At 41.6% G+C, this 27,831-nt stretch overlaps 1 protein-coding gene across 1 annotated transcript in view; it reads right to left on the bottom strand.

Moving 5' to 3' along the window:
- The window catches only part of grid2 (glutamate receptor, ionotropic, delta 2), a gene marked incomplete at its 5' end in the record, with an annotated part of 464,751 nt that overhangs the window by 155,935 nt on the left and 280,985 nt on the right, over positions 1-27,831 (bottom strand). The window contains one exon of the mRNA XM_084550704.1: positions 6,878-6,931. Coding sequence (XP_084406830.1) covers positions 6,878-6,931 — 54 coding nt within the window. The remainder of the gene's footprint in view (positions 1-6,877; positions 6,932-27,831) is intronic.

Below are 27,831 nucleotides of genomic sequence, written 5' to 3'. Positions count from 1 at the left end.
GAGTTAAAGACAAGTTAACAAGGACAAAACTGTGAGCAAAAGCTTCCAGATTCAGATCCCTAAAGCATTCAAGGAAAAGTACATGAGAGGTGTCACGCTTTCCTTGAAAAAGACACAAAATATTCAGCAGCTTCAGGGTACCCATATACAAGAGCAGTCTTACAGGCGGTTTAGGCTTCTGCATCAATTTGACGGCATAGCTACACCATACGGTGACCCTAATGACGTAGCCTGACGTGCACCTCCCCAGCATTGTCACTATGCATCGCGGTGATGGAGACCGTAAGAGCTGTGGTTGGTCCGCTTAGTAGTAGCGTATTTCCGCTTTAGTATTTCTGGCTGCTTCTCCATCTCTGCAATTTTCAAACTGATTTGTATCAATAAAGATGGGAAACATCGAGGAAAGGTAAACTGGGGAGGTTCGGAGATACAAACATTTGTATGACTTGTCTTTGGTGAAATATCGGCAAAATTTTGGCGAAAGTTTCAGTCTCTATTGTCGAAAGTGAAGCAGGAAGTGGAAAGTGAAGCAGGAAGTAGAAACAAAAATGAACTCGACTGGCAAAAAAAGACACAGCGCCGCCTAGCGTTTGGGTGGCGTTTTTGAAGAGCGAGCCAGACTGACAAGCGCACAAGCAAAAACGGCTCGCACCGGCATAGGCTACGTGAGTAGGCCAAGTGTGTAGATTATGGCATCTATGTCCCGCAGTACCCTAAATGAGCCTTCAGACTACAGTCATACTAGGCAAATCCAAGCTGTGCACAAGTTTGCACGATTACTGGTTGTTCTCCTCTTGCATGTTGTTCTGTAACTGAACGTGTTCAGTATGCCATCCAAAGTTAGTCAGTGTGTATCTTTTCAATCAATTTGTTCGTCCAAATTTGAGCCAGAGAAGACAGATGGTTTGAAAGAGGAATAAAGGAATCCATCCAAGACAAATTGGGAAAACCTTCTCTGAACAGAGGAGGTGTACTGAGATATAATCTGCCATCAAGTTACAATACAGTCTTAACTTCTGTCTCGAAGAAGTTTAACCCCAATTCACACCTTGGGACTGGAGCCTCTGAGCGAGAATGGGTCATCTGAGCACCATTCATTACCACCATTAATTTCCCACCAGGACAGTATCTAGCGGTTAACAGATATTAGTCAAGCAAGTTTCTGATGGGCTACACCCACAGATGTCCCTATTTGAACCTCAACTCCACACTAGTCCCTTAGAACTGAAGAACCTACTCAGATGAGTGGCGAAAAGTCTTCAAGAAACTCTTCAATTTCAGTTGTTTTTCTTTAACGTCTGGATATACCATGACCTGGATGACTGAAAACCTTCACAGACAATTTGTTTACAATGTACAAGTTTTTTTTTTGTTTAGGTTTTGTTAACTAAAGGTCTGTAGAATGTTCTTAAACTATGAATAAACACCAGGGCAAGGATATCGCCATAATCTCAGTCACATGGCTCACCTGATATTATGCGGTGACATGTCAAAAGCCAAAGTGACAGAAAAGTCTGATCTCATCTCATCTCATTAGGATACATTTGTTCCCTTGAGAGGCAAGGATGCAGAAATACTTAAGAGGAAAATAAAGAGTGCCAGCGACGTCAGGGAAGATCAGGGCTGGAAGCAAGGCAGTAAAATCTAAACCGGTAAAGACATTCAGAAGAACTGAGGTCAGCAGTGGTATTATTCTCCAAACTTAAGGAAAGACAGAAAAAAAACTGAAGCCGTGAGCGCCCGTTATCATTGCTCGTCCTCACACTCCTCATCCTCTCATCCTGAGAAGAGCGAAGGAGATGTGTAAAGGAAGGATGATCAATTACGAACTGTGAACTCCCCCTCAGTGGCGCTGTCTGACTGTTGGCTGTAGATAAAGCAGAGTTATGACAACCATACAGTACCCCCTCATCCATAATAATCCACAGGGAGGGAGAGCCCTTTCACACGCAGGGATATTCATTCTCTAAAGAACCAGTAGTAGGGGACATTACATATGACAAAATATTGTAACCGCTCATCTATTTTAAACACTTGGCTGGAAGACTTCACGTAGCCCATGAAATATTGCGCCTACATCGGAACAAGCTGCGACTGCATTTCATCCTTAATCTTGAAAAGTTATTTATGAAATTTTGGTTAAATTATTTAAAGGGATTTATGATTTTTAGTACAGCTAAAAGCAATGTAAAGAGAGACATAAAGGATGAAGAGGAGGCCAGTTAAGCTTTCACAGGAATGCTTTATCCGGCCTCGGGTAACGATAAATTCGTAATCTAACTTGATTTGTGCACTAGCTTCTCTTTCCATAACCGAACTCCTGAGTAAAAAGACACACAAACAACTTTTTCATTACATTATGATTAACTGAACAGATTGCATCCCTTGAGTGAAGCAAAGCATTATCATATTAAATTAACAAGTAGATAGTACTAGAGGAATTTCCAGTTATTTTCTTAACAATGAATTAGAAGTAATATAAAAATAGTAATGATTGAGTAATGAGTATAATGCAAAGTTTTTAATGACAGCAGGAGACCTCCTGTGGATCACGTATGTTCCAGTGCATCCCACAGATACTTGATCACTTTGGGATCTAGTGAATTTGGAGGCCAGGTCAACACCTTGTGCTGTTTTTCATATTTTTTAAGTCGTTCCCAAACTGTTTTTGTGTGCATGATTGTGTCAGGCTGCATCCTGCTGGGGATGGCTGCTGCCATTAAGGAGTGTCATTGCTATGAGGTGGGGTGTTTGGTCTAGTGTAGGTGCGTGGTACACGCCTAAGTAACATCCACATGAATGCCAGGTCCAAAAGTTTTCCACCAGAACATTGTATTCACAAGATGGTCAATGTTATTCACTTTTCCTGTCAGTGGTTTTAATGTTATGGCTTATCTATGTACCTAAAACCAATGCTGCTAGTCTAGCCTTAACTAAGTAGGAGAGTCGTTTAAATAAATTAACTTCCACTAGGATCGTATTATTTCATCTGTGCTTTCGTTGACAGTTGACTTAACCAGCGAAGCAGCGCATACAGCTATTTGTCTCGTGCCACGTTTAGTGTGTGCGCCGGTCGTCAGCCTGTTACGTTAGCCAGGAGGCTGAAAGAATGTGAATAATGAAGCAATTAAAGTATTAACACTTAATAACCAGTCAACTTACTGGTACTGTTACCAAATAATGCGTGGTGTCTGCCATTACTAGCGTTTTAGTTTCAGTAATGTTGGTTAACTGTTAACTGAAAATGTTTGTCTAGGGCCCCAGTTAACTCTAGAATCACCTCTGCTTGTGACATGAACACTATCAGCTTCTGCAACTATTAATGGTGACCTTGTGTTCCCTGAGAAAGAGCGTACAGTTTGCTTGTTTTATTTCCCCTCCATCTGTGCAAAGCTTCTCTCTCTCTCTCTCTCTCTCTCTCTCTCTCTCTCTCTCTCTCTCTCTCTCCCTAAGTGGCATAACACCAAGCGTATGGAGTCAGTGACGAATACAGAGTGGTTGTTTTCCACATTCTACCTCCGAAGGTTTACCATCGGGGTGAGGCTCATTCATTTCTGTCTTAATGTATTAGCATTTGAGAAAATGCAAAAACAAAACTGAGGGGTTATCTGAGGTACTTTGTTGTGGGTTGTGACAGTGCTACTGCAGCCTCTCATCCATCTCAAATGTGAAAAGAAAAAAAAAAACATATAGCAAGGCTGACATTCTAAAAGTGAACATCACAAAAGAGATGATTGGCTCTCCCTGAAGCATTAATGGCTGTCATGCATACTAACATTCGTTTGAAACAAAAAACACTTTCCCTGCATAACCAAGCAAGTAATGGCCCCGAGCCTTGTAGCATTTAGCAACATTATTGCAGTTACATGCTTTGACTCGAAAATTGGAACGGAGAGAGCGGAAAGCTACACTACACTAAAGCAGAATCTTTACTTGTTTTCTACTAAATTAGTTTTTCCATTATTCCTACAGTACATGTTTTTTTTTTTTTTTTTGGTCGTCTCCGAATACATCCACTTGCATATGCGGTTGTCTGTGTGCGACGTAGTTGTTCCCTGCCAGTTCAGCGTAATGCCAGAGGCTGCGGAGACACACTGCATTAACCAACAGTGAATATGCACATAACAGTGTAGCTGATCCTGCTGATTTTGTAAAAGGCACTTCTCATGAAGCAAGATCAAAGAGGGTTTTCTATTTGAAATGAATTTGACACTACAGCTGACATTAAAGTTTAATTACATTCCACTTGTGACCTGCAGTCACTCTGATCAGGGACTGTCAACACTGATGAGAGAAAGTCACAGGCCAGAAACCACACACTCCGAGGAGTAAAAGTGACTTTGTGAACTAGCAGTGCGCATCTGCACTCATTAATCCAAACAGCATCAGATATAAAGACTGCTTATAGTGATTTTGAAGGCTTGTTTTTAACAATGGTGGAAGAAAATATGATTTGTTTTTATCTGAATACGCACCCCTGGGCCGCGAGTGTTACTTTAATCGACGGGACCAAATTGGCTGTTCCGTACTCAATAACACAATTGATGGACGATCTGACAGGATTAGCTACTGGTACATTTACACTTGATAGAGAAACCAAGCGTGTACACGAAAGAGAAACTAAGGAGAATATAAATCCTTAGATGCCAACAACTATTTAACAGATGAGTTTTGTGTTGTGCAAGCCAACATTCTGCCTAGCTAGTGGCAAAGCTGGAAAACAAACCTGCATCAGGCTTGGGTTATTGTGAACAGAAACCAATAGCTACATTTTCACAGCTGACTGCACAAGCATGGCTGGGTAAGTTACGTGCATATTGTATTTTTCAACCATAAAGTTAAGTACATTCGTGTTGTGATAGTTATATAGGCTATATATAGGTATATAGCAATGGAGCAAGCTAATGGCTAAGAGGTTGATGTAAAGCAAAATGTTGTTAGCTGTGTTATGTTTAGCAAAATATGAAGTAAGCTTATTATCGGCGTAGTGTATTATTTCTAAAGTTAGCTAACTTTCTAGTGGGAGCTAGCATATGCACGCACATTTTTTGTGAACGCAGACACAAGCATTTTTGATGCTGGCCCCCGTCCAATCCTTTCGTTTTATCCTGTTTTACCACAGGTTTCCCCAATCTTCTTGACTCGGAGTAGCAGCTGGTATACATTTACAATTTCAGTTTGGAGCTATTAACCGTACTCCTGCGATTCGGGCACCATACAGCATAGCAAAATGACATGCTGATAACGGTAGCCTCCTATTCTCTGCTTTGTGGTTATTGCTTCCAGCTAACCTCCGTGACGCAGTCGTACCTTAGGCCGTAAAATCATCTATATTGTCATATAAAGCAGAGCTGCCAACTCTCACGCTTTCGCCGTGTGACACACGGTTTTGCCTGTTTTCACACGCACTCACGCCACACATCCAATTTCTCACGCAAAAAAAAAAAAAAATCCAAAACTCTTCCGTTCCTTTTCAAACTCCACGACGGTAGATGGCGCTGATGAGCGCCCCTGAACCTTTGCGCTGCGCTACACCTGCAGTGCACCCCTTACTATCTATGACTGCACCCCGAAGTAGACAGAAGAAGAGATACAGAGACCGCCAAGACAGCAGGAGAAACCAGAAACTACTTTGAGAAGTCTGATAAAGAAGAGAGTCTGAGCTGAGACTAGGCCAGTATAACCATGCACACAGATCATAGACAAGGACTTTACCCAGCTTCTGATCTGCATCTGATACTGATTATGCCTCATTTTAGCTATTTTTGTAATGCATTCATCTGTTTTATTGCTTGAAAAAGTTGTACTGTTTAAGCACTTTATTTGTTGCACTTTATTTGTCTCTGATGGACCATGTGGTGGGAGACTTTGAATGAAGAATAATGTCCCTCCCTAACTAGTCTTGTCTCGTTTTTTGGCTGAACATAAATCATTAAGTGCTCTTAAGAATACAATTATTCACAACATAGGTTAGGTTTTAGTTAAGAATTAGTTTAATACCATTTTAATTAAAATATCAATCAACCTACCTAGGTCAAATCTTAAACACTGATCTATGAATAAGGCTTTATTGTCATTTAGGCACACCGATAGTTTTCTGGTTGAATGTTCAGCTCAAGTCTACAGACTAAGACCTACAAGTCATGATGCTGAACACATGAATCAGAATAAGTTCAGGTATTGCACATCTTTAGCAGACCGCCCAAAAATCCACTAGAATGCTGGAAACCACATCTACTTAATCCAAAATCTCCTGGGGGTGGACCTTCAGCTATGTCTGCTTCACAGAATGTAACCAGTATTGTCCATCTTCAGTGGGCTGCCCCTATCAACAGCTTTGGACCTCCCCACAAACCACCAGAATGCAGGGTACAACATGGGTACAACATCAAATTAATTCCAATTATCTTATATCTGAGCCACCAATTTGTGTGACTGCGTGCACGGCATAATTTTGGTCACCCACGACAAAATCTCACTCCAAGGTTTTTTGAAAAGTTGGCAGGTATGTAAAGTGTGAATAAAAATGTATTGGCTCTGTATAATGGCATCATATATAAGTGGTCAGCATAAAACAAATGCTACAATCTTAACTGTATTGGTCTTGCCTGTGGTGCACTGCAGCCGGTGCTCACTAAAGCAAACTAAATTGTCCTTGTTCAAGGTTTTGTGTGTTTTTGGATAAACTGATTTGGATAAAATCTACTTTTTTTTTTTTTTTTTTTTTTTTTAAGTTCCTGCAATCATTTGAGACAATGAAGAGATTAGACGGGTTCTGGATCTGTAGTCATAAATATTCCCAGGATAACTGAAATAATAAGATGAACAGAAGGGCACACTCACTGCAGGTTCCATAAATCATTTCCATGGCACTCACCTCATTAATCAGGATCCAGTGACAATCGAAGGCCACCAGGTTGGTCTCCACCACCTGCAAAACAACAAAACATGCCATCATATTTAGAATTGAGTAGCAACACATAGCCAATAGTCATATGAGTGGTTAAAGGAAGGAAGGGAGGAAGGACACAGGAAGTCAGATTATTTTAGGTTTAAAAAAAAAAAAGTTTTCACCTTGTACAGATTTCTTTATTTTTCATTTTTTTTGGCTTGATTAATGGGATTCACGGTGAGAATGTGACGGAGAAGGACATAAAAAAACATTATGGAAATGTGCAAGGCTGGAACCCAGTGTGAAGCTCGGCATAGGAGAAGAAAATCTGTATCAAAGGTGCCCAAGGTATCAGTCAAAAATCTTTTCAAACGCATGCAAATGAGATCCAAACACCCCCACAAACCCATACTTGCATCTCAACATTAAAGATTTTTCTCATTTTACACAAATTAGACAAACTTCGGAGTGGACTTCAGTCCCTGCCCCTACAGTGTTTGCTGTGTCTGAATCATGCACACACACAGCCACAAATACACGCCTCAAAACTGTGTGTTTTTCAGCATGGGGAAATAAAAAAAAAGAATGAAACTATTTCCATGAATTGTTAATGGGGCAGCTTAAATATTTATATTTGTCAAACCTTAACCAGCAGCTACACAAGTGTTAAACACTGCAGCAAGGACACTTTGAAATGGGGCTGTCTAGATAGCAGAGAGAGCAACTGCACACAGAGCAAAAAAAAAAAAAAACAACATTTGGAGCCCCAGACATACATCTGCACATACATTTCTGTTGTGGTGTCATCCATTCAATACAGCAGCACCCGCTTTCCTTTAGTTCACTCTCTATTTTTTGTTTGCCTGGCCCATATCTCTGTTCTCGGTGAACTCTGTCAGCGTGTAACACGCCTTCTCAATCATTATCTCTGAGAAGCAAGAAAATGACATCTCTCTGCTCATGTTACATGAGTGCATTCGCTCTTCACCTCACCCTTCTCTTTATGTCTCGTCTAGTTCCAGTACCCAGCAGAAATACATAAGCGAGACGCACAGTGTGAGAACAGCTACTTCTCTGACTACTGAGTATTGAATGTCTCTCTCACTCACCGGGGAGTTTCATTTATCAGTGTATATGCGTTTAGTTTAGTTCACTTTATCCATTTTTACAGAATCTAAATAGGTTGGAGTGTGCAACCAGACAAAAGCTTATTAAGTAAGTAGAACATCATTTAATGATTGGTAAAGGATACATTTCGAAAGAAAGAGTGAATGCCAGAGTGCCATTAGGAAGCTGCAAAAATAGATGTAGCGTATAAAAAATAAATGTTTTGGTGTAGTTCTCAGACTTTCTTTCTTCCCTCAGACCAAACAGCAGTCTCTACTGTACTTTATAACTCGTCTGTTTCTTTTCAAGCCACATCTCTCAGACTGCATCATTTAATTTTGAACAAGCGCGAGAGTTCAGCCTTTGACTTTCCTCTGTCAAAAGACACTTGTTTCTGCCTCTCACCTCCCACCCTGGTATTTTTGTTCTCTTATCGTTGCTCCTTCCTCAGCCCTTCAATTGTTCACTGCTCATTCTGTGACTGCTCTGGCTCCTTTTCTTTGCTCGCTCTCAGCCTCCTCCCCCGATAAATCCAGGAGTAGAAATACAGTGCCGTATATCATTAGCTATAATTGTCTAGGTGACTATAGCACAGTGTAGTGTGCCATAAAACACTTTTTAGCCGTAAACAAAAGGCAACAGCTGGAGAGGGCGATGGAGCATGGCTAATAGTGGTTTAATCTCCCACAGAGTCTCCATAAAACTTCATCATTATAACACACACGGCTGCCATAAAACACCCGGTCTATAGGAAACATGGTTGCGGCACAGACGAGGAGTAAAGACGGGAAGGAGAATGAAGGAGAAATACATATATACTCTTTTCCTTTCTGTTGCCCTCTGCTTCTTCTTAAACTGGGCTCAGATTAGAGGAGTTTTAAAATAGGGCTGCGTCACATACTAAAGGAGAAACTTCATGGGTATTGTTCTCTGTAATCTCACAGTTGCACACATTGCGAGATTTGGAAATAGGGATACAGGTTATTTAGATTATCGTCCCAGATCAGGGAGAATTGAATGCACCACGCCATGTGATCCCAATGGGAAACAGGGATGTAAACCAATCTTGTGCAACAACTTGTAGTAAATCTACTGATCCACACTCCGGTAAGATAGGAGGTGGTAATGAATAATATGAAGAAAACGGAAGAAGAAGACATAAGAAGAAGAAGAAAAAGGCGTATGAAGAAAAAGAAGAAGGAAGAAGACATAAGAATAAGAACAAGAAGAAAGAAGGAAGAAGAAGACATAAGAAGGAGGAAGAAAGAAGTAAGAAAAAATAAGAAAGACATAAAAAGAAGAAGAAAGAAGGAAGAAGGAAGAAGTAGACATAAGATGAAAAAGAAGAAAGAAGGAAGAAGAAGAAAGAAAGAAGAAGGAAGAAGATGGAAGAAGGAAGAAGACATAAGAAGAAAAAGAAGAAGAAAGAAGGAAGACGAAGGCATGTGAAGAAGAAGACATAAGAAAAAGAAAGAAGGAAGAAAGACATAAGAAGAACAAGAAAGAAGAAGGAAGAAGGCAGAAGAAAAAGAAAGAAGGAAGAAGACACAAGAAGAAGAAGAAGAAAGAAAAAGGAAGAAGACATAAGAAGAAGAAGAAAAAAGAAGAAAGAAGAAGAAGAAAAAGAAGAACTCATATTTTTGCCATAGATTACAATGAGAAAAACAAACACAAAGCAGAAGTGTGGATGAGAGAGAGGTTTGGGAGACTGAGTCATTCATTGGCTGTTTTTAAAGTACAGATGTAATCATCCACATTTGAAACCCTAAATATCAAAAATGTTTGATAGAGATCACAGAGGCCCCCGGTGATTGTGCGAGCCGACTGGGTGGCTGATGAGGGGATCTGTAAACCCTCACATTACCAGCAAATCTGGGCCTAACCTCAGTTCAAAGCAATGTCCACACCAGATTTATCCGCTGATTGTCGTGAGCGGTGAATTTGGGTTTAAAATGGCCCGAAACTCCTGTGGTATCAGAACCAGCATTACTGCAGCTCTGTATGGGAGCCGAAAAATAAATAACGTGGTTCACCCAGTCAATATTCTGACTTCTCAAACGTGAAGAACTGACTTTTTAATGTGGGAAAGTGCCAGAAACGTGTGTGCCCATTTCTTTGTCAACCCAAGTGGTTATGTAAAATAATGTATGTGCGGATGTTGTTTGTTTGTTTATATTCAAGTTCGGTTGAGTGCAAGTGTTTCCACTTCCCCCAATATGACCTCCCTCTGGCATCTGCATGGACAGATGTTTTAAGCTAATTAGCGAAAGGGCAGATTTGTAGCACTTGACATGACTCCTCAGGGGTTGGAACTGTTCAATACACACTCTCTCTTAGTCTTGCCATGGCTCTCTCTCGCTCACACACAAACATACACACACATACACAAACACAGAGAGACACACACAAGCACAAAACACTCACAGCTACTAATCCTGGGATGCAAAACTGCCTTGTCTGAGTCCATGTGCCTGCGTATTTGTCCCCATTTGCAAACTAACAAACTACAAGAGCCTTGTTAACAACTCACTGTAATTAGAGGAGGTAGCTTAGGAGTCACCTGGACATTTGTTCCTTGCTGCCAGTGAGCTCTCTGTGACCTCTCGGACTAGCGCCACAAAAGCTTCATTTGTGTCAGGTCTTCCTCTTTGAAGTCAGAAGATCCTACAAAAACCACCTTTGTGGCCTGGGCCAAATCCAAGCACTCAGTGTCAATATCAGTAAGCCTTTTCTCAAAGTCTGAAAGCAGAAAGAGGGGAACGAAGACTGATCTGCAACACCTTGCCAGTCCTGTTCGTGTTTTATCGATTGGCCATGAGATATCCAAACACCTTTTTGATCCTGCCATGACCTCCATCCACCCGTCTCTCCCAGAGGAGTCCAGCAAAGAGAAAACTGTTGATTCTGGCAAACCACTACTATTTGCTTGACATCCAGGGTCAAGGTCTAAACAAGACTTAGATGTAGTAATATTTTAGCAAGTATAATTCCAAAGTTACTTTGTGTTCTACAGTAGTCTATCCCTTATAAACACCAATAAGGCATAACATTATGACCACTGACAGGTGAAGTGAGTAACATTGACCATCTTGTGACAATGCAATGTTCTGCTGGGAAACTTTTGGACCTGATATTCGTGTGGATGTTACTTAGACACGTACCACCCTCCTAGACCAGACCAGAGCAGGTACCCCCCCAACCCACAGCAATGACACTCCTTGATGGCAGCAGCCATCCCCAGCAGGGTGCAGCCTGACACAGACACACATGCACGAAAACAGTTTAGGAACGACTCAAAAAAACATGGAAAACAGCACAAGGTGTTGACCTGGCCTCCAAATTCAATAGATCCCAAACTGATGAAGTATCTGTGGGATGCACTGGAACAAGCCTGATCCACAGGCGCCCCTCCCCTCAACCCATAGGACCCACAAGACACCCTGACAAGGCCCATGTCCATTCTCTGATGAGTCAGAACTGTTTTGGAGGCACAAGGGAGACCTGCACAATATTAGGAATAATGTTTTGCCGGATCGTATAGCGTTGGCTGTGTTTCTGCATGTTAGAGGTTAAAAAAAATATTAATGCAAAAGCAGATATTAACTAAGTACACCGTGGGGGACGCCTGAAGTGGGAGAGTGGGCGTTGCTATTGAATAAAGTGCTCTAAATTAAAAATAAGTTGTGTCATTTAATTTCATGCACAATTTGTGATCAAATCAAGCAATCAGCCTATAGCCCACCCTCTAGACGGAGAACAGACATGCTTCACATTTAACCACGCAAGGACAAGCTGTGAGTACACACACACACGCACAAACGTCTAAAAAACAAAAATAAACACAAGCACATGCATTCTGCCACTGCATTCTCTCGCTGCATTATTTATCCAGAGAACAGCACTTCCATTTCCTGTGCTATACGCGGCCATTGACACCCTCACAAACAATACCATGTCAGCCTTTTGATCACTATAATTAATTTGTTTCTGTGTCTGAATGTGTGCCCGCACGGATACAGTGGTTGTCTGGGTCCGGGTCTTCAGTCGGTGGAGTGTGATTACTGTTATCATCTCAAACACTTCAGTCCACCTGAACACTGTTAAGATGGAAGGCAAAGACAGAGAGAACATCAGATAAATGGGAAGAAAGTGGGCATGGGTAAGAGAGAAGGGAGACTGTGAAGAGAATGCGGATGAAAGAGGACACAAGGAGTAACTTGCAAGGACACAAGAATGTTTTGTGCTCTACACAAAAAAAATCTTTGTTGATGGTGGTGTATAAAAAATATATATGAGCCATTATTTTGAGAAGCCTTACTCAATGGAATTAAATGACGTGTTACCAGGTTTGACCCAAATGAGAAGACAAAGTCGCGCAAGTCCTTCTTAACCCTGCTCTTAATGACTTCCTACAACTCAATTTTACATGCCCCCACAACCTTTTATCAATCCATGAACTATGTAACCTCTCCTTCTCCTCTCATTCTCTATTCAGACACTATTTACCCCCCTGTCCAACTTGTTCACCCTATCAATAACATTCCTATACAAAAAAGGAAAGAAGTTTTCCCTCTGGTCCTCCCACTTCATTTTCATTCAAGCCATCTCTCTCTGATCCATTCTCCCCCTCTCTCCCTGCTCATGAATTGAGCATTTAGCGCACATTAACGGAGGCGTTTTCTCCCCGATACATCATAGCTGCTGCATGTCACCGCGTCACTCACACTACTCCCACAGCGGTGGGCTTTATGCGCGTCTGATTGTCTTGACGTCAAGGCGCGTGCACGCTTGCGCTTTGAAAAGAGACGACGGCGAGCAGAGGGTGGCGCACTGTGACATCTCTTTTTGCTCCGTGGGTTTCCATTCTTGGCAGAGACGCCATGAGCGCAGGCTGAAGGCATGCGAACTGGCACTGACAGAAATACAAACACACTATGCGCAAACAGGCACTCCACTGGCACGCATTGTTAGCACACTAGCTGCTGAGACTGCCAATCTTGAGCCTCCCATGTAATCTTCCACTACCAGGAATAAACACATTTGAATGTGTATCCCATGACATATACACCATCATACACATGTGTCTCCACATCTGACTTTTGACTGCCATGACTGAAGCAGTAACTTTTCATCTTGACAGTATACTTGATTAGTTTTACTATGTAACATAATTTATGTGGCTTACTTGGATGAAGGTGTATCCCTGTGTCTTTATATAAGCTATGGTGTGAACATTCTTTTCATATAGACACAGAATATATACACACAGCCGAGTATAAACAGTGCAAGTTGTTGCTTTGCTTTAAGAGATTTGCGTCTCTGTGCTGTTTTCCTTCAGCATACTTGTCGCGTTTTAAGGTCACATTGTCTTTAAAATGCAGCAAGGACCTAAGGGGGAACAAAAATAAAGTTGTTTGGGGAAACTTAAGCAAGCTACAAATCTAATATTTAATATTCAGACCGCTCAGGCATAAAATGTATGTACTCACAACATACATTTTGATGAAGGTGCTTCGTAATCAAGTTTGACAAAGTGCCTGTGATTGATATGTCCATTAAAAGCGTGTTCACAAGGGCTCAATAAAATATTAAGGTGATGAAAGGAGTCAAGTCCTTTAAGTGTTTTGTAGCAGACTGTCACACCGCACAATACAATTAAAAAGCTAACTGAGGGGATGCTAATGCGCTGCATCGTGCGTCCTCCAGGGAGGATGGTTATTACTGAACTCGTAAAACATTACTCGCGGCTTCTACTGTAACAATTCAGCATCGACGTGGGTTTTTCGAGGAACAGAGGGCAGTGCAATCATTTCTTCGATACGCGGGACCATACGGGGGCATGAGAACGGTCTCAATTGCTTACGTGATTGTTCCCGACAACACATAATTCTAAACCATTACCATTACTGTCTGTTTAATTGGCTTGGTCGCACACCAGTGATCAACAGATGAGATATAAAGGTTGGGCTTGTGTTTGAGAGTGAGTGATATTTGAGAATGTATATTGTGCCTACGCATGTGTGTGTGTGTGTGTTTTTTTTTTTTAGCAATTGCTCAAGAATCACTTTGCGAATCCCGTTTGACAAAATCTCCTACCCCCATTTCTCTCAGGCACACACCAACAGCGAGCTGTCACACTCAACAAAAGCCAGGCAATCCCAGCAAGGTCTCACCGTGCTCGCCAACCCAACAATCAGCGTTATTGATCAGTCACTTGCTTTCTGATGAAAACCAGGGGGAAAAAAGAACCAACAGAGTCATTCACTTTTTTTTTTGTCCTTTCAGCAGACATTTCTCAGCAGCAAGTTTCTCCCTCCATCGCTCTCCCCGTCCCCATCTCTCCGTGTCCGACATATAATATAATGCACAGACAGCAAAGGTCTTCCATAGTGTGTGCTGTGATGGCAAAGGGTAACAGGGCCAACATGCAAGACATCTATCATCCACCCAACAGCACGTGCCGGTGCGTGTCTCTGCGTGTGTGTGCCTATGTCGGCCTTTCGGTTTATCGATCGGACCACAGATCCCAGCGCTGGCAAATCCACAGAGGGTATGTATAACACGCGCACAATACAAGCATACAGCTGCACACATAGGCCACAACCACCTCCAGTAAATATGACGAAACACAAGCTGACATTTAGCTATGAACAGATCAATGGCTGGAACAAATAGAATAAGCTCTCTTGATAGTCTAAGTACACAGATGTGTGTGCACATGTGTGTTTGGGTGGGCGAGGATGTCCGTTCTTTATGCTGTTCTTTAATTGATTTATGAACTGATTTATCTAGAAGTTAAAGGGGGTATGGGGGGGGATCTAACACTATACTATTCATGTCTATAACCACATTAAATATCCATCTACTCATAAAGAGACTGTAGGAAACTGGCTAATATAACGATCTGGATTCAGGCTACATACACACCACTATCTGTACAGGATAATTTGACATTATGTAACCCCATATCATGGGGTTAAATGGTGTGTTTATACAGCACTTTTCTGCCTATTGATAGGTCCACTCATTCAGATACCGTTGCAGGTCAATTGGGTATAGTGTCTTGCTCAAGGACACTGCCACCCCGGATTACAAATAATGACATGTTGAATGAGACTCTGTACACTCAGTCCATTTGATGGATACTGATATTTTAAGCAGCCAGCAACTCCGAGTAATGCAGTTTGCTCGTCTCGACGCCACGTCAGTAAAACTTCAGAAGCAGAAGATAGCCTACCCCAAAAATAACAAACAAATCAGATTTAATTTACGGGATTTTACTGGCCTCTACACAAGTTTTTGTTCGCTGCTTTTAACTGCCGCGACACAAAACTATCTGGCAATAGCTCCGTGGACCAACCGACAGGGGGTCAAGTCTGTGCAGAGGAAAAACAGGGCAGAAGTGAGCAGAACATAGGTGAATTAAAAGATTAACCCCTGTCCTAAAATGTCAGAATCCATAGCAGCTGAAATTGCCGGCGGCAAGGTCAGATGAAAGGACCGAAGGGTTGGCTGTGTGGGTTATTGTGTGTGTGAGAGAGGGTTTGAATGCAGGGATAGATGAAGATGGATGATAGACAGACAGGGATAAAGAAGCCTTGTATGTATTGCTTGTGAGAATGAAACTGCGCGTGTGTGTGCTGACTGTGCTGCTGAAATGGTTTCTATGAGACAGGTCTGCTACTCCAGACTGACTAATTGTTGAGCCAATATAAAACCATTCCTCTACCTCTTTTCATCTGTCTGTCAGCAGCCAGTCCCACCTGTCACTCCTTCTCCCAGTCTACCCGACTCAACTATGAAATGTACATTGTAGGTCAACTGTTCGCGACACCAAATACACGTATATCGGCAGAGGTGTCAATCACGCACAGAAAGCAGACACATGGATACAGAGAGCCACACAGAGAGATTTGAAAGACTTTTATGGTTTGTTTTCTAACCGAAGAATCAAAAAGACGCAGGTAATCTGATTAAGATGGAGGGCTCACACAAAACAACGCGGCCCCAAAGCCCACCCGTCCCCTGCTGGCAAATGTTTCAACCACAAACCGAACAGTGATTGTTAATTTAATCAACAGCAGGAGTGCATTTGTGCAGAGAATTCTCAGCATGAAAGTCATGTTTTCACGTTTAAATAAAAGAAAATAACAGAAAAAAAAATAAACCGAACATGTAAAAATATATAAATTAATAGAACAAAACAGAAAAAGCAAGCAGAAATTGACAGCAATTCAAATTTCTGTTCACTCAACAATAACTGTTCTCCAGTGTTCAAAAGTGCGCATATGAGGTCGCAATGCATCATATTCTTACCGAGGCTGAATCGGTAAGCAGCGGAGATTTACAAGAAGGGATTAAGCAGCTACCAATGGGAAGGGGGAAAGAGGTCAGGTCGGCGTCACAGAACGAAGGGCTGGTGCTTGAATGACAGAGCAACGGTGGGAATAACCAGCTGTACGGTGGTGAGCAGCAGCTGTTATGGCCCTCAATTACACATCTGATCTGAGCCTCCGGAGGTTGAAGCATATGCTAAGGTTGTCAGTCGGAGGAGCTGACCCCACCGTGCACTCGTGTCTTACAGGTAACTCCGGGGGATAATATCACACCATTTGAACTAGTATAAAAAAAAAGTAAAAAAGTTAAAATGAGTCATATGATATACTGTAAGTCCTGTTTTTACATACAGTATTTAAAAGATACTTTGTTGTTAAAGGTGAATTACCACCATTTTTTACACCTGGACCTTATTTCTGGCATAAAATACGATTGTTTACTCACCCATATAACTTTGGTGTTATTTGGAGTCATTCAGATGATATTTAGATCCAGTGGAGCGCCGTGTATATACATATAGTGGGAGTGACTGGGGCACCGAAACGCAGCCTCTAAATAACACATTATCTGCCGCAAAACTCATTCATATCACCAATATTTTCTTATGATACGCTAGTGCTATTCCCCATTGAGTCCGGAGTTAACGGTTATCTATTCGCGGACGTGCAGCAGTTTGTTGTTCTTTGGCCAGCTGTTCCTCTCTCTGCCTCCACATCCTCCTTTCAGCGAGCTCCTCATCCGTATACTCTGGCTCAAAACGTTAAGGACGTCCATCATAAACAAAGTCGTCGTCCACAACCTCAGAATCGGAAAAATATTCAGCCATGTTGCAAAAAAATAGCAGTAGCAAATAACAGGTAAACAAGCTGACCGTCGCGGGTGTGCGCTGCGCTCAGAGGTGACATCATCCAGGTCAGAAGTTAGTAGGTCAATCTACAGACCCCGGATGATGATAACAGGTAACTCCGGACTCAACGGGGAATAGCACGAGTGTGTCATAACAAAATATTGGTGAAATGAACGAGTTTCGCGGCAGATGCGTTATTTAGAGGCTGCATTTCGGTGCCCCAGTCACTCCCACCATATGGACATACACAGCGCGCCACTGGATCTAAATATCGTCTGAATGACTCCAAATGACACCAAAGTTATAGGGGTGAGTAAACGATCGTATTTTATGCCAGAAATAAGGTCCAGGTTGTAAAAAATGGTAATTCCCTTTTAAGACACCATTGATACTTAAACAGTTTTTTTGTTTTGATCAGAAACAACTTATAGTACATTGCTCCCATTTTATTGAGATATTAAGTAGCTATTAAGTCGATTATTTTTTCTCAATTAACCTTTTCAAAAGACAATAGAATTTATTTATTTTTCTACAATGAGGCATCACAGATATATAAAACTGTACAGTATATTCCTTTTCACTTTTTGGTGAATTTTACTGGTTAAAATAGTTTTATTACAACTCACATTTTCCTCTTGTGTGTAGTTTTAACAAAAGGAAAAAACTATGGGCTATAGCCATCAAAGCTTTCAGTCAGGTTTGTTTAACAGCTATCCTATATACAGTCTAAAAAGCATGGACATATTGCACGTTATAAAAAGTAAACCATTTGATTTGAAACGATACACTTCTTCTTCTTCAAAACAGACACATTGTTACACACTACTGCTCCAACCTAATCTGATGTGAGCTATTTATATGGTAATACAATTTAGTTATGCTTTAATGTTGGTAAAAATCTTATCAAGGAAACTATTTTAGCTCATACCTGTGTCGCACGCCTAACGACTACAGCACGCCTATTGAGGCAAACCTAAAAGATCTCATCAGTAATTTCAATTACACAGTTCATTTACAAAGAAGAACCTCCCACCAAGCTCTCGCTGAGAGCATGTGGGATGCCTCATAAATAAGTTATTAAACACAACTCTGACATAAAAAATGCCTTTTGCAAAAATGAAAGCCACGGGGCGCAAACTGAGGCAGAGCTGAGATAATAGATCAAGTGACCCTAAAGACAGACTCCATCTTCTGCCCTCTCAACTATCAAATCATTTTATTCCTCTATTTCCTGCTGGGCCTGTGGGAGGGAGGGGATTTGACCCTGAGCCTGACCCGATAACAGAGATGAGAGAGGAGGAGATAACACGGCAGTCTGCAAGTGGGCAAACATGTGTTCGAGTGTATTATGTGTGCGTTTTGCATCGGAGAGGAACAGACACATCCCCAAGCAGCAGACAAAACTCCACAGGATTTATCAACGCAGTCGGAGGAGACACTGTAGATGACAGGGAGAAAGGGGAAAAGGAGCTCGAACTGGAGGAGGACGTAGGCAAAATAGAAAAAGAAGGAGGCGATATGAAAAATGAAACCACGAGGCAGGAGTAAATAGCCCATCCACTGCACTTTCGGTAATTCTCTGCAAAAAAAAAGGTCAAAACGCAGTTCAAGCTGTCTCAGATGTTGCACATGATAGATGGTCTGAGCAATAAAGAACAAAATGAATGGGCGACTTTATCTTACGGATGTTTCGTGCTTCTGATCCGCTGCTTGTGCAGAAAATAAATACACAATAAAGACACACACTTGGACCCACAGAGCTATAGGGTCTCCGCGGGTCAGAGTGTTTGGAAATTGGACTCTATATGTGTTTTTCTTGACACAGCATTGCAGATAGCTGTCGATATTTGTCATGCTACAGCCTTCCAGCTGTAGTCAGCAATATTCAAGGGGATTATACAATATGAAATGGGACCTGAACTTGTGTAGCGAGTTTTGAGAGGGCCAAAGATCTGATTATGCAATCTCTATGTCAAACCTCAACAAAATGCAATATATTACAACAGTCATGACAACTTTGAGCTGCAGCACGTACTCAAAGATCAACCGGTTCCCTTGTATTTTTCACTGTTTGGACATCTATGTCTATTGGGAGTTTTGTAAGTACACTTACTTCTTAAAAGCCACAAGGATGTTTGAGACCACTCAGCCATATACAACAAAAGGCTTTTGGGCAAAAGAAATCCTTTTCATTTATTGTCAGCCCATAGCTAGGTACTGTACTCCCAACAACACCTTGGCTTTCTCTTTTGAAAACATTCCATGCTTTTTATCTGTTTCTGTCTCCCATCGCTGATCATCATCCCCATCTATCTGCATGTGTGCTGCCTGTCTGTATTTTTAATTTCCATTTCTGATTTCATTGTGTTTCATGTCTCTCCTCTCACCAAGCCAATTCCAATTTTGCATCTATTCCGTGTTCGATAATAAAAGCCCCCATTAGGAACTGAGTGCAAGAATGATTACGAGATACAAGGGAAGACAGTTTAGTTTCTTCATCCCGCGTATCCCATTGTTCCTCTGCTAACGCCGCACTCTCACCTCTGCCATGTATCTCATTAAGAATGTATAGGTTTGTTGTGTTGTGGATGCATGTCTGTGGCCTGTACTGAGACGGCATTGTGTGTGCGTGTGTGTGTGTGCACGAGGACGAAGATAAACTGATAAAAGCATGATAAGCTGATAGAGAATTAAGCATGATGGTGTAAGAGCAGAGTAAGGTAAAGGATGCTTGTAGGACATACAGTGCATGAGGTGCGTGCAGGTGAGTTGAAGTGAGTTAAAGTGTGTGTGTGTGTGTGTGTGTGTGTGTGTGTGCACATGCGGCGGAAAGAGAAAGGCAACAGATAAGCACATTGGCAAACTGAAAAAGAAGAAGTGATGACAAGCTCTTACACACACGCGCGCACACACACACACACACACACACCCGTATCATCATGTCTAAAATATTTCCTGGCATCCCCATTAGTGACTGTACCAGCAGCAGTCAATAGTGCTAACCTTTGCCGCTCCTTGCACACACACACACGCACAAACAGACAACCTTTCAGTCCTTTAGCCGTAATGCTCTGTAATCATTGCGCTTCCAGCTCCGTGTGTGCACAGATAAAACCCTAATGTCATCACACATCACATACACATGCACACACACCCTGTTTGCTGAGATAAGAACATAATGCCACCTCTGTCTGGTGATAAAGTTCAAGGAGAAAACTAGAGCCAAAACCCTGAAGTGCCCTTTTAACTGCTCTGAAAAGTGTTGGGCAGGGAATGCTCCCTCTCTCTCTCTCTCTCTCTCTGTGTCCTGAAGTATGTGTGAATGTGTCTGTATAAAGTACAAGTAAGATGCCAGACAACCTCAAAAGGGCACAGATCCTCGGTTTACCTTAAAGCAAAGCAAAGGAACACTTTAATTATCAACTTATCAACTGCTCAGTCTTGGTCATGTTGAGTGCAGGCTGCTAGGGCGCACGCCAATGCTCCGTCCAATAAAAATGTGATAGCAGCTTGGGCTCAGCTGGTAGAGCATGGTGTCCACGGTCCATTCATTTGCTCCTCCTGTCGTCATATCAAGGTGTCCTTCAGCCCCTCATGGTTAGTCCAGTGACTTGGATGGTGGCTGGTTGTCATGGGAGTCTGAACGAATGAAGTGTCACCGCGTCTCAACAAAAAAAAGCATACAAAAAAAAAAACACGTTTTGATGTGCCCAGTGCCATTGACGCCTCGGCGCTCCAGGGACAGAGTGTCTCTTCTGTGGACAACCACTAATACGGATGGAAAATGTTGTATTTCACTTCAGCGAATCTGTAACGGTTTGGGCTTGTTTGGAACATACCACCAAATTTATTCGACTTGTATCTCAAGGTAGACCCTATATCTTCACTGCACGCTAATTTTGCTTCTGTTGGGCGAAATAGACCAAACCCTTCCTCTCCAGTCACAAGTAGATTGTAGCGTAGATTTCTGACGGGAGTCCTAAAATGTTTGACATTTAAGAATGTATCAACAGATGTGGGTCTTGCTATTGTGATTTGTACCCGCCTTCCTATAAGTGAGAAGCTGGCATATGACTAACACAAACAGAACAACGTGTTCCACGGATAACACGTTGTTCTGTTTGTGTTAGAACAACGTGTTCTACGGCTAACACCGGCCCATTACAGCTTAAGATGACTATTTTATGTTGTCATTCGGGAGCTTCGTGGTCAGTAAACACAAAGGTATTGTATGTTTCGTACTGTTCTCGCCTGCGCTTTATGACACAATCTAAATGCCATTTCACACAAAACAGCACAAACAAAATGGCACCGTGCAGCACACAGGATTTGCTTGTGAGTTCACGTTCATTGATTCTTCTGCTTTTAATGAGTGTTCACTGTGTCCTTTCACCCACGCGACTTCTCTTTACCTTTGCTATTTATTTGCTCTCTACATGTTCATCCCTCACATTTTAATTTGTGTGTTTCTACCGACCTGCACTGGGGAACAAATACAAATGTCAAAGTCATAAATCCGTTAATCTGTTAGAATATCCTGTACTGTAGCTGATAGAAAGCCCATTAGTTCCTGACATTTTGTAAAACAGGCCAAATCAACCGATCTGTCATTTAAAATGTATTTAAAGAAACCTTCATTTTCTTCCTTCCTACTCGTCTTTGTATTCCGCCTCACCCTACTTACCTCATTTAATTTCAGCTTCTTTCCCTATCTCCCGAACAAAGACGCGTGACCCACGCGTCTTTGTTCGGCTTCAGTGCACCCTTTACACCCTTCTCTTCGCAAAATGAACATCAGGCCCGCCCTCTCACTGCCTGTCGTTCCATCAATAACACCCTATCCTGCATGTCCCGTAATTACAAGGGTCATTTTGCTCCTCGGTATGCAACAATCCCAAAGCAAAGACGTCACACAGGCAAGCTGTGTGTTTAATGCCAAGGTGAAGAAAATCTCAATAAGTTAAACAACTCAGTCAAACTACGACAAAACCGCGTGTTAATAACTGTTATTTTCCCTTCAATTTATTCTGATAATGCGCAGCTCAGTTGTTAATGTGGCAGAGTTCAGAAAAAATTGAGTTTGGGCCGAGAGGCTGCGAAAATGTTGGCCTTCACGTGTCAGTGCGCAAAAGTAGACGAGGAAGCGCGGAGAAGGACACACAAGGAACAAGGATGTATTGACGTTTGAATTCAATCACACTGAGGTCCAATTATATATATTTCTGTGTTTCAATTTCTGCAGTTTCCTTTTATTATAAAAGCCAATGACATCCTCTACTTTAAAAAAATGTCAAAATTAACGGTTATCAGTCTGGATTATAACACAATAAAGATATAATAATAAAGATGTCTGGCATTCATATTGCCTGAATAAAGACAAGAGATGTAGAATAGGCTGACACTGTTGTACAAAATGCTAAGAACAGAAGACTTCTTTTTTAATCAGTAATATAATATAATATAATATATAATATAATATAATATAATATAATATATGTTATGCCTTCAATGAAAGATGATATAATTTTATCCTGACAGGCCACATTGTCTCTCTCAAGCATATATTTCATGGCCCTTGGGTCCAAAATGAATCTGAGGTAATTCATTATAAATTGTGGAAAATTCATGCACAGGATGTTGATGAGAAAATACATATTCATCAGTGGCAATGGAGCAGGGCAGAATCACAACATCTGATTTAAGGCTCCATTAGGAGAAGAAGATTGTTAATCCCGAGACCTCAGGGATGATTATAGCAAATGAATTAAAGGGGACAATTCATGCACATTTCCAGGTTGATATTTTCTTTATTATTATTCTGGGGCTTTACTGGCATATTTTTTGCATGGTTTCCAAAAAAAATAACATTTATCTTAAATGGGTCTTTACACGTACCCTTAGCTCAAACGGCATCTTAAAAAGGCAGCTTTAACTTCTGACTCTTTAAAGCCCTTTCTCGGTGACCACAACCTTTCCTGATTGGGCTACTGCTGGTAAACATCTGCTCAGAACATGAAAGCAGTAGTGGTACAGTTTGGCCTCTATGCTAATATTGCAACTCAGTCCATGTTTTTTGTTCTGTGGTTCATACAATCACATTTTCGTGTATTTCTGATAGCCCACATGTAACTAGTAATACCTACCAGTGACCTGCGGGAACTGGAATAGGGACTAACGATGAAGAACCAGACGGATCGACTACTGGAGTGATGTGGAGTGTTTAAATTACAATGAGACGACGAGTTAAGTTTAAAGAGATGCTGGCTTGAGTGTTTTTCAGAAAATATAAAGGACAAGAGAAAAAAAACAACAAAATTAAATAAACCAAAGTGGTGGAACCAGCTAGACTCAAGTTTCTGATCCAGTCGGTGTATGATGTACTCCCAAGCCCGTCCAACCTGCACTGTTGGGGCCTAGCAGAAACGCCTGCATGCCCACTACGTCCAGCAATAGGCACCCTGGAGCACGTCCTGAGCTGTTTCCCCAAGGCCCTGGGAGAGGGGAGGTACACCTGGCGCCATGACCAGGTTCTGAGGGCATTGGCTGACACCATCTGCACAGGAATCCAGCAGAGCAAACATCAGCTCCCAGCAAAGCACAACATCCATTTCATCAGGGCAGGAGAGAAACCTCAAGCAGAGCAGAAGGCCTCAACCGGGCTGCGAGCTTCAGCTCGTGATTGGCAACTGAAGGTGGATCTGGGGAGGAAGCTGAAGTTTCCAGAGCACATTGCAAAGACATCACTCAGGCCAGACCTGGTTTTAACATCCGACTCCACAAAGCAAGTTGTGCTGCTGGAACTTACAGTCCCCTGGGAAGACCGGATGAGCAAGGCCTATGAGCGCAAGAAGGCCAAATACCTGGAGCTAGTGGAAGCATGCAGGGAGAATAGCTGGAGGGCTCGTTGCGAGCATGTCGAGGTGGGCTGCAGGGGTTTCCCAGGGCAATCTCTGCACCGGGCACTCAGGCTCCTTGGGATTAGAGTGTTGCATTAAAGGAAAGCCCTCAGAACCATCAGTGAGGCCGCGGAAAAAGCCTCAAGGTGGCTGTGGATCAAAAGGGCAGATCCATGGTGTAGCACTGCTCGGACACAAGTCGGGGACTGAGAGGGTGTCTGATGATCTGAGACCCGAAACACCCTATGACCCTGGGTTCATCACTGAGGATGTGTCCGAGCTGCACCATTAGGGTGTATGAAATAACTGTTCCACATATATGAACTTGCTGCACAATATAGCTGAAAAATAAATATACTAGCTTCAAAGCTATTCGCTACAGCTAACAATGTGATGATAACACAAGCTATTTTCCTACTTAGCGACCATGCTAGAAATGCCAAACCTTTCTAAACGTTTCACTTGGTTGGTCACTCACTTTATACAACAAAAGCAGTTTGGCTTGTCTCCTAGCTCAGGTGAAAAAATTGGGACTAATGTTGAGTGGCTAATTTGACAATCCAAACTAAAATGTATGTATGTATTATTATGCTTTTATACGTTTTTTTCTTTTTTAACCCTTAATTGGTGAGCCTCAGATTTATCTGGGTTACGCACAACATAACTTGAAATTTCTCAAATCCTTTAGCACCAAATTTGAAGTCCCTTTCCAGGTTCTTTTGTAATACTAAATCACTCCTTTTGTCAGATGTGTATCGCTTGATCAAGCTCCAACTTTTATATTAAAACTTTGGAGTACATCAAAATCCCAAACACAACCTAAGATTTTCAAATATCTGGCATCACTTATCTAATCACAACTGCTGCGGTTGATTTATCGGTGTACCTTTCTTGCGATGACTGATTGGCTGATTTATCAGTGTACCTTTCTTGCGATGATCATTGGCATACAATATGATGCCGTTCTTACCTAATCAAATAATGAAGAACAAAGTGCAGTGGATGTACCTGGTTGCTTTCTACGTATATTGATCAATCGCCAGGTGCAATGCTAACCAATACATATTTGCCATATTGTCTTGGGGATAGCATTTTCTTAACAGGTATGCTTAAAGTCAGCTTTATTTATATGCAAACTTTCTACCTTTAAAGCAGAAATTTCGATGGCCCTGTTGGAATGATGTATAGATTGACAATCTTTGCATTAACAGTCAGTACATATAAGTGGGGAGGTATCCTGCTGTTAATAAGCGAGTGCAACAAAATCATCTAGGGCTCAGGGTGCAAACAACTGTGAGAAACATTCACATAAGGTAGAGAGAGAAAGAGTAGAAAAGAAAAAATACAATCCTGAAGCTACAACTAGAACTTGACAACTTTTTCAAAAGACAGCTCCCAGCAGAGCCACCCACCCCGACTGTAACAACAAAATTCCACCCACTGAATAAAATAACTTCCAAGTTCCTCATGTTTCAAATGCATTTTCTTCAGGCTATTCCAGACATGGGGGAGTGGAACATAGATCACAGGCCCTTTATGCCGTATGCCACTTCTGCCTGAGTTTGGGGAACTGTCAGCAGAAGAGGGATTATACAGACCTGGAAGTATGATCAAAGATGTATAAATAAGACGAAAGCTGTCTCAAGTTGGTATTACAGTTCATCAAGCGACTGAGCCAAGGCAGAGAAACAGCCAGCAGTTCAAGATGCGTTGATGTGCTGGTTGCCGTGCTTTGATGAATGTGTGGGACCCTTTAAGGTGTTTTATTCGAGTCATACGATGTTCTTCTGACATATATTTTATTCTACATGAGATACTATTGTTTAATTTTAGCATTGCCTGTCTCTGAGCAAAGAGCAAGCTCTATATTTGAGAATTTCCCGTTTCTGTCAGTGATGAAACACAGTGGGCAGCGATGAGAGCAGACTACACTAAGGCGAAAACTTTTGCACTGGATGGAATCAGTGAATCCATTATTCAACATGTCTTATGAAGAATATTTTTCTTCATGTTTCATTTGCGACATCTGTCATCTCTGGAATAATCTCAGACTCCTTTGATGGTCCTTCAAGTAAGAAATGTCAGTTAAAGAGAAAATAGTCCCAAAATGGCAACGTTTTAAAATTTTAACGCTCCGAGATCAAATGGCAAAATTCATATTTTCCACTTCTTTGCATATCTAATATGAAGTCTGTGTGTGTGTGTGTTTGTGAGGGAGAGGAAGTGAGACAGAAGTTAATTCTGCCAGAGTAGATTCTGAATCATGGCTGCGTTATATAATACTAAATACGACTACTTTTGTTCGTTTAATTCAGTCATTATTTCAAGCTCCTTCTGCCAAGAAGATGTATGATGAGTGGTGAGGAAAACAAGGAACTGAGTGAAACACAAATGGACAGAACATTTTTTTTTTTTATAGCAACACAACATCCTGTCATTATAAATGCATATCATTAACAATACAAGACTGTATCCACAAAGTCTCTTCAGATTAAATTTGGTCTCCAACATGTTACATACCACTTACATGTTTATCCCCACAAAGACTTATCTTATTTAATCTTAATGCAACAGTCACAAAAACTAGATTCCCTGGTTTCCACTATAACCTTCGCATTGCTTCCACTGTGCCATAGATTGCCAACCCTGAAATATAATCACCATGTGTACGTTTCATGCATAATTCATGGTTAGCGTATGCATATGTATGACGCTGTAAACTGTCTGTTTTCTGGCTTCATGTTTTAGTGACTAAGAATCCCAGGCATATCGTAATTAGACTAAAACCTCACAGCAAGAGAAGTAATGTTTTTCAATCCCTTAAATTCGTTGTGTTATTTGTCCTTTATGAGCTGAATGAAGTCCAGGGAAGCCATTCATAACTCACCACGAGAAATATTTTTAATAAGACAACAGACTCAGGGCAAGACAGCCACTCTGCTCATCTGTCTACACGAAGTGGGTGGAATCTGGAGATGTGTGCACCAACAAGGACCATTGCTGCCAGTGGCTAATACACTCACCCATATGGACTAGATTGAAAAGATGCAACGGAGCAGTAAAATGTTAAATAATCCAGAAAATTGAATGAGCACATCGGGTCTCAGAATATATCCATGACTTTGTGTCGTGAATTACGTGGATGTCTGTGGAGGAGGTCCATCTACTGAGAAGTGAGCCAATGCTTATTCCTTTTGCACGGAAAAGAAAAACGAAGGCAGAGATTTGCAATAAAGTAACAATGTAACATTGTAAATTGAATATTAAATAAATCCCCATCGGTGTAAAGTCAAAAACTCAAAGTTTGCAAAAACGAAAACCTGAAAGCTGGGATTTTCTGAATACAAAATTGTGGTCCAACAGATCCAGTTTGCTTTAATAGTCCATGGGATGTGCCTGGAACCTGACAGCAGAAGTGACAAATTAAACTGGCACACGTGTGTATATACAATAGGTTACGATATACACTGATCAGACACAAAATTGAAGACAGGAGAAGTAAATAACATTGACCATCTTGTGGCAATTCAATGTTCTGCCAGGAAACGTCTGGACCTGGCATTCATGTGGATGTTACTTAGACATGTACCATCCACCTAGATCAGACAGCACAAGGTGTTGACCTGGCCTCCAAATTCACTAGATCCCAAACTGATCAATTATCTGTGAGATGCACTGGAAAAAGCCTGATCCACAGAGGCCCTTCCGATCAACCCATAGGACCCAAAGGCCACCACTAACAACATTTTGTT

This window comes from Chelon labrosus (assembly GCF_963514085.1).
Source record: "Chelon labrosus genome assembly, chromosome: 9".
Classification (NCBI taxonomy): Eukaryota; Metazoa; Chordata; class Actinopteri; order Mugiliformes; family Mugilidae; genus Chelon; species Chelon labrosus.
This window is presented reverse-complemented; position numbering and strand designations above follow the sequence as displayed.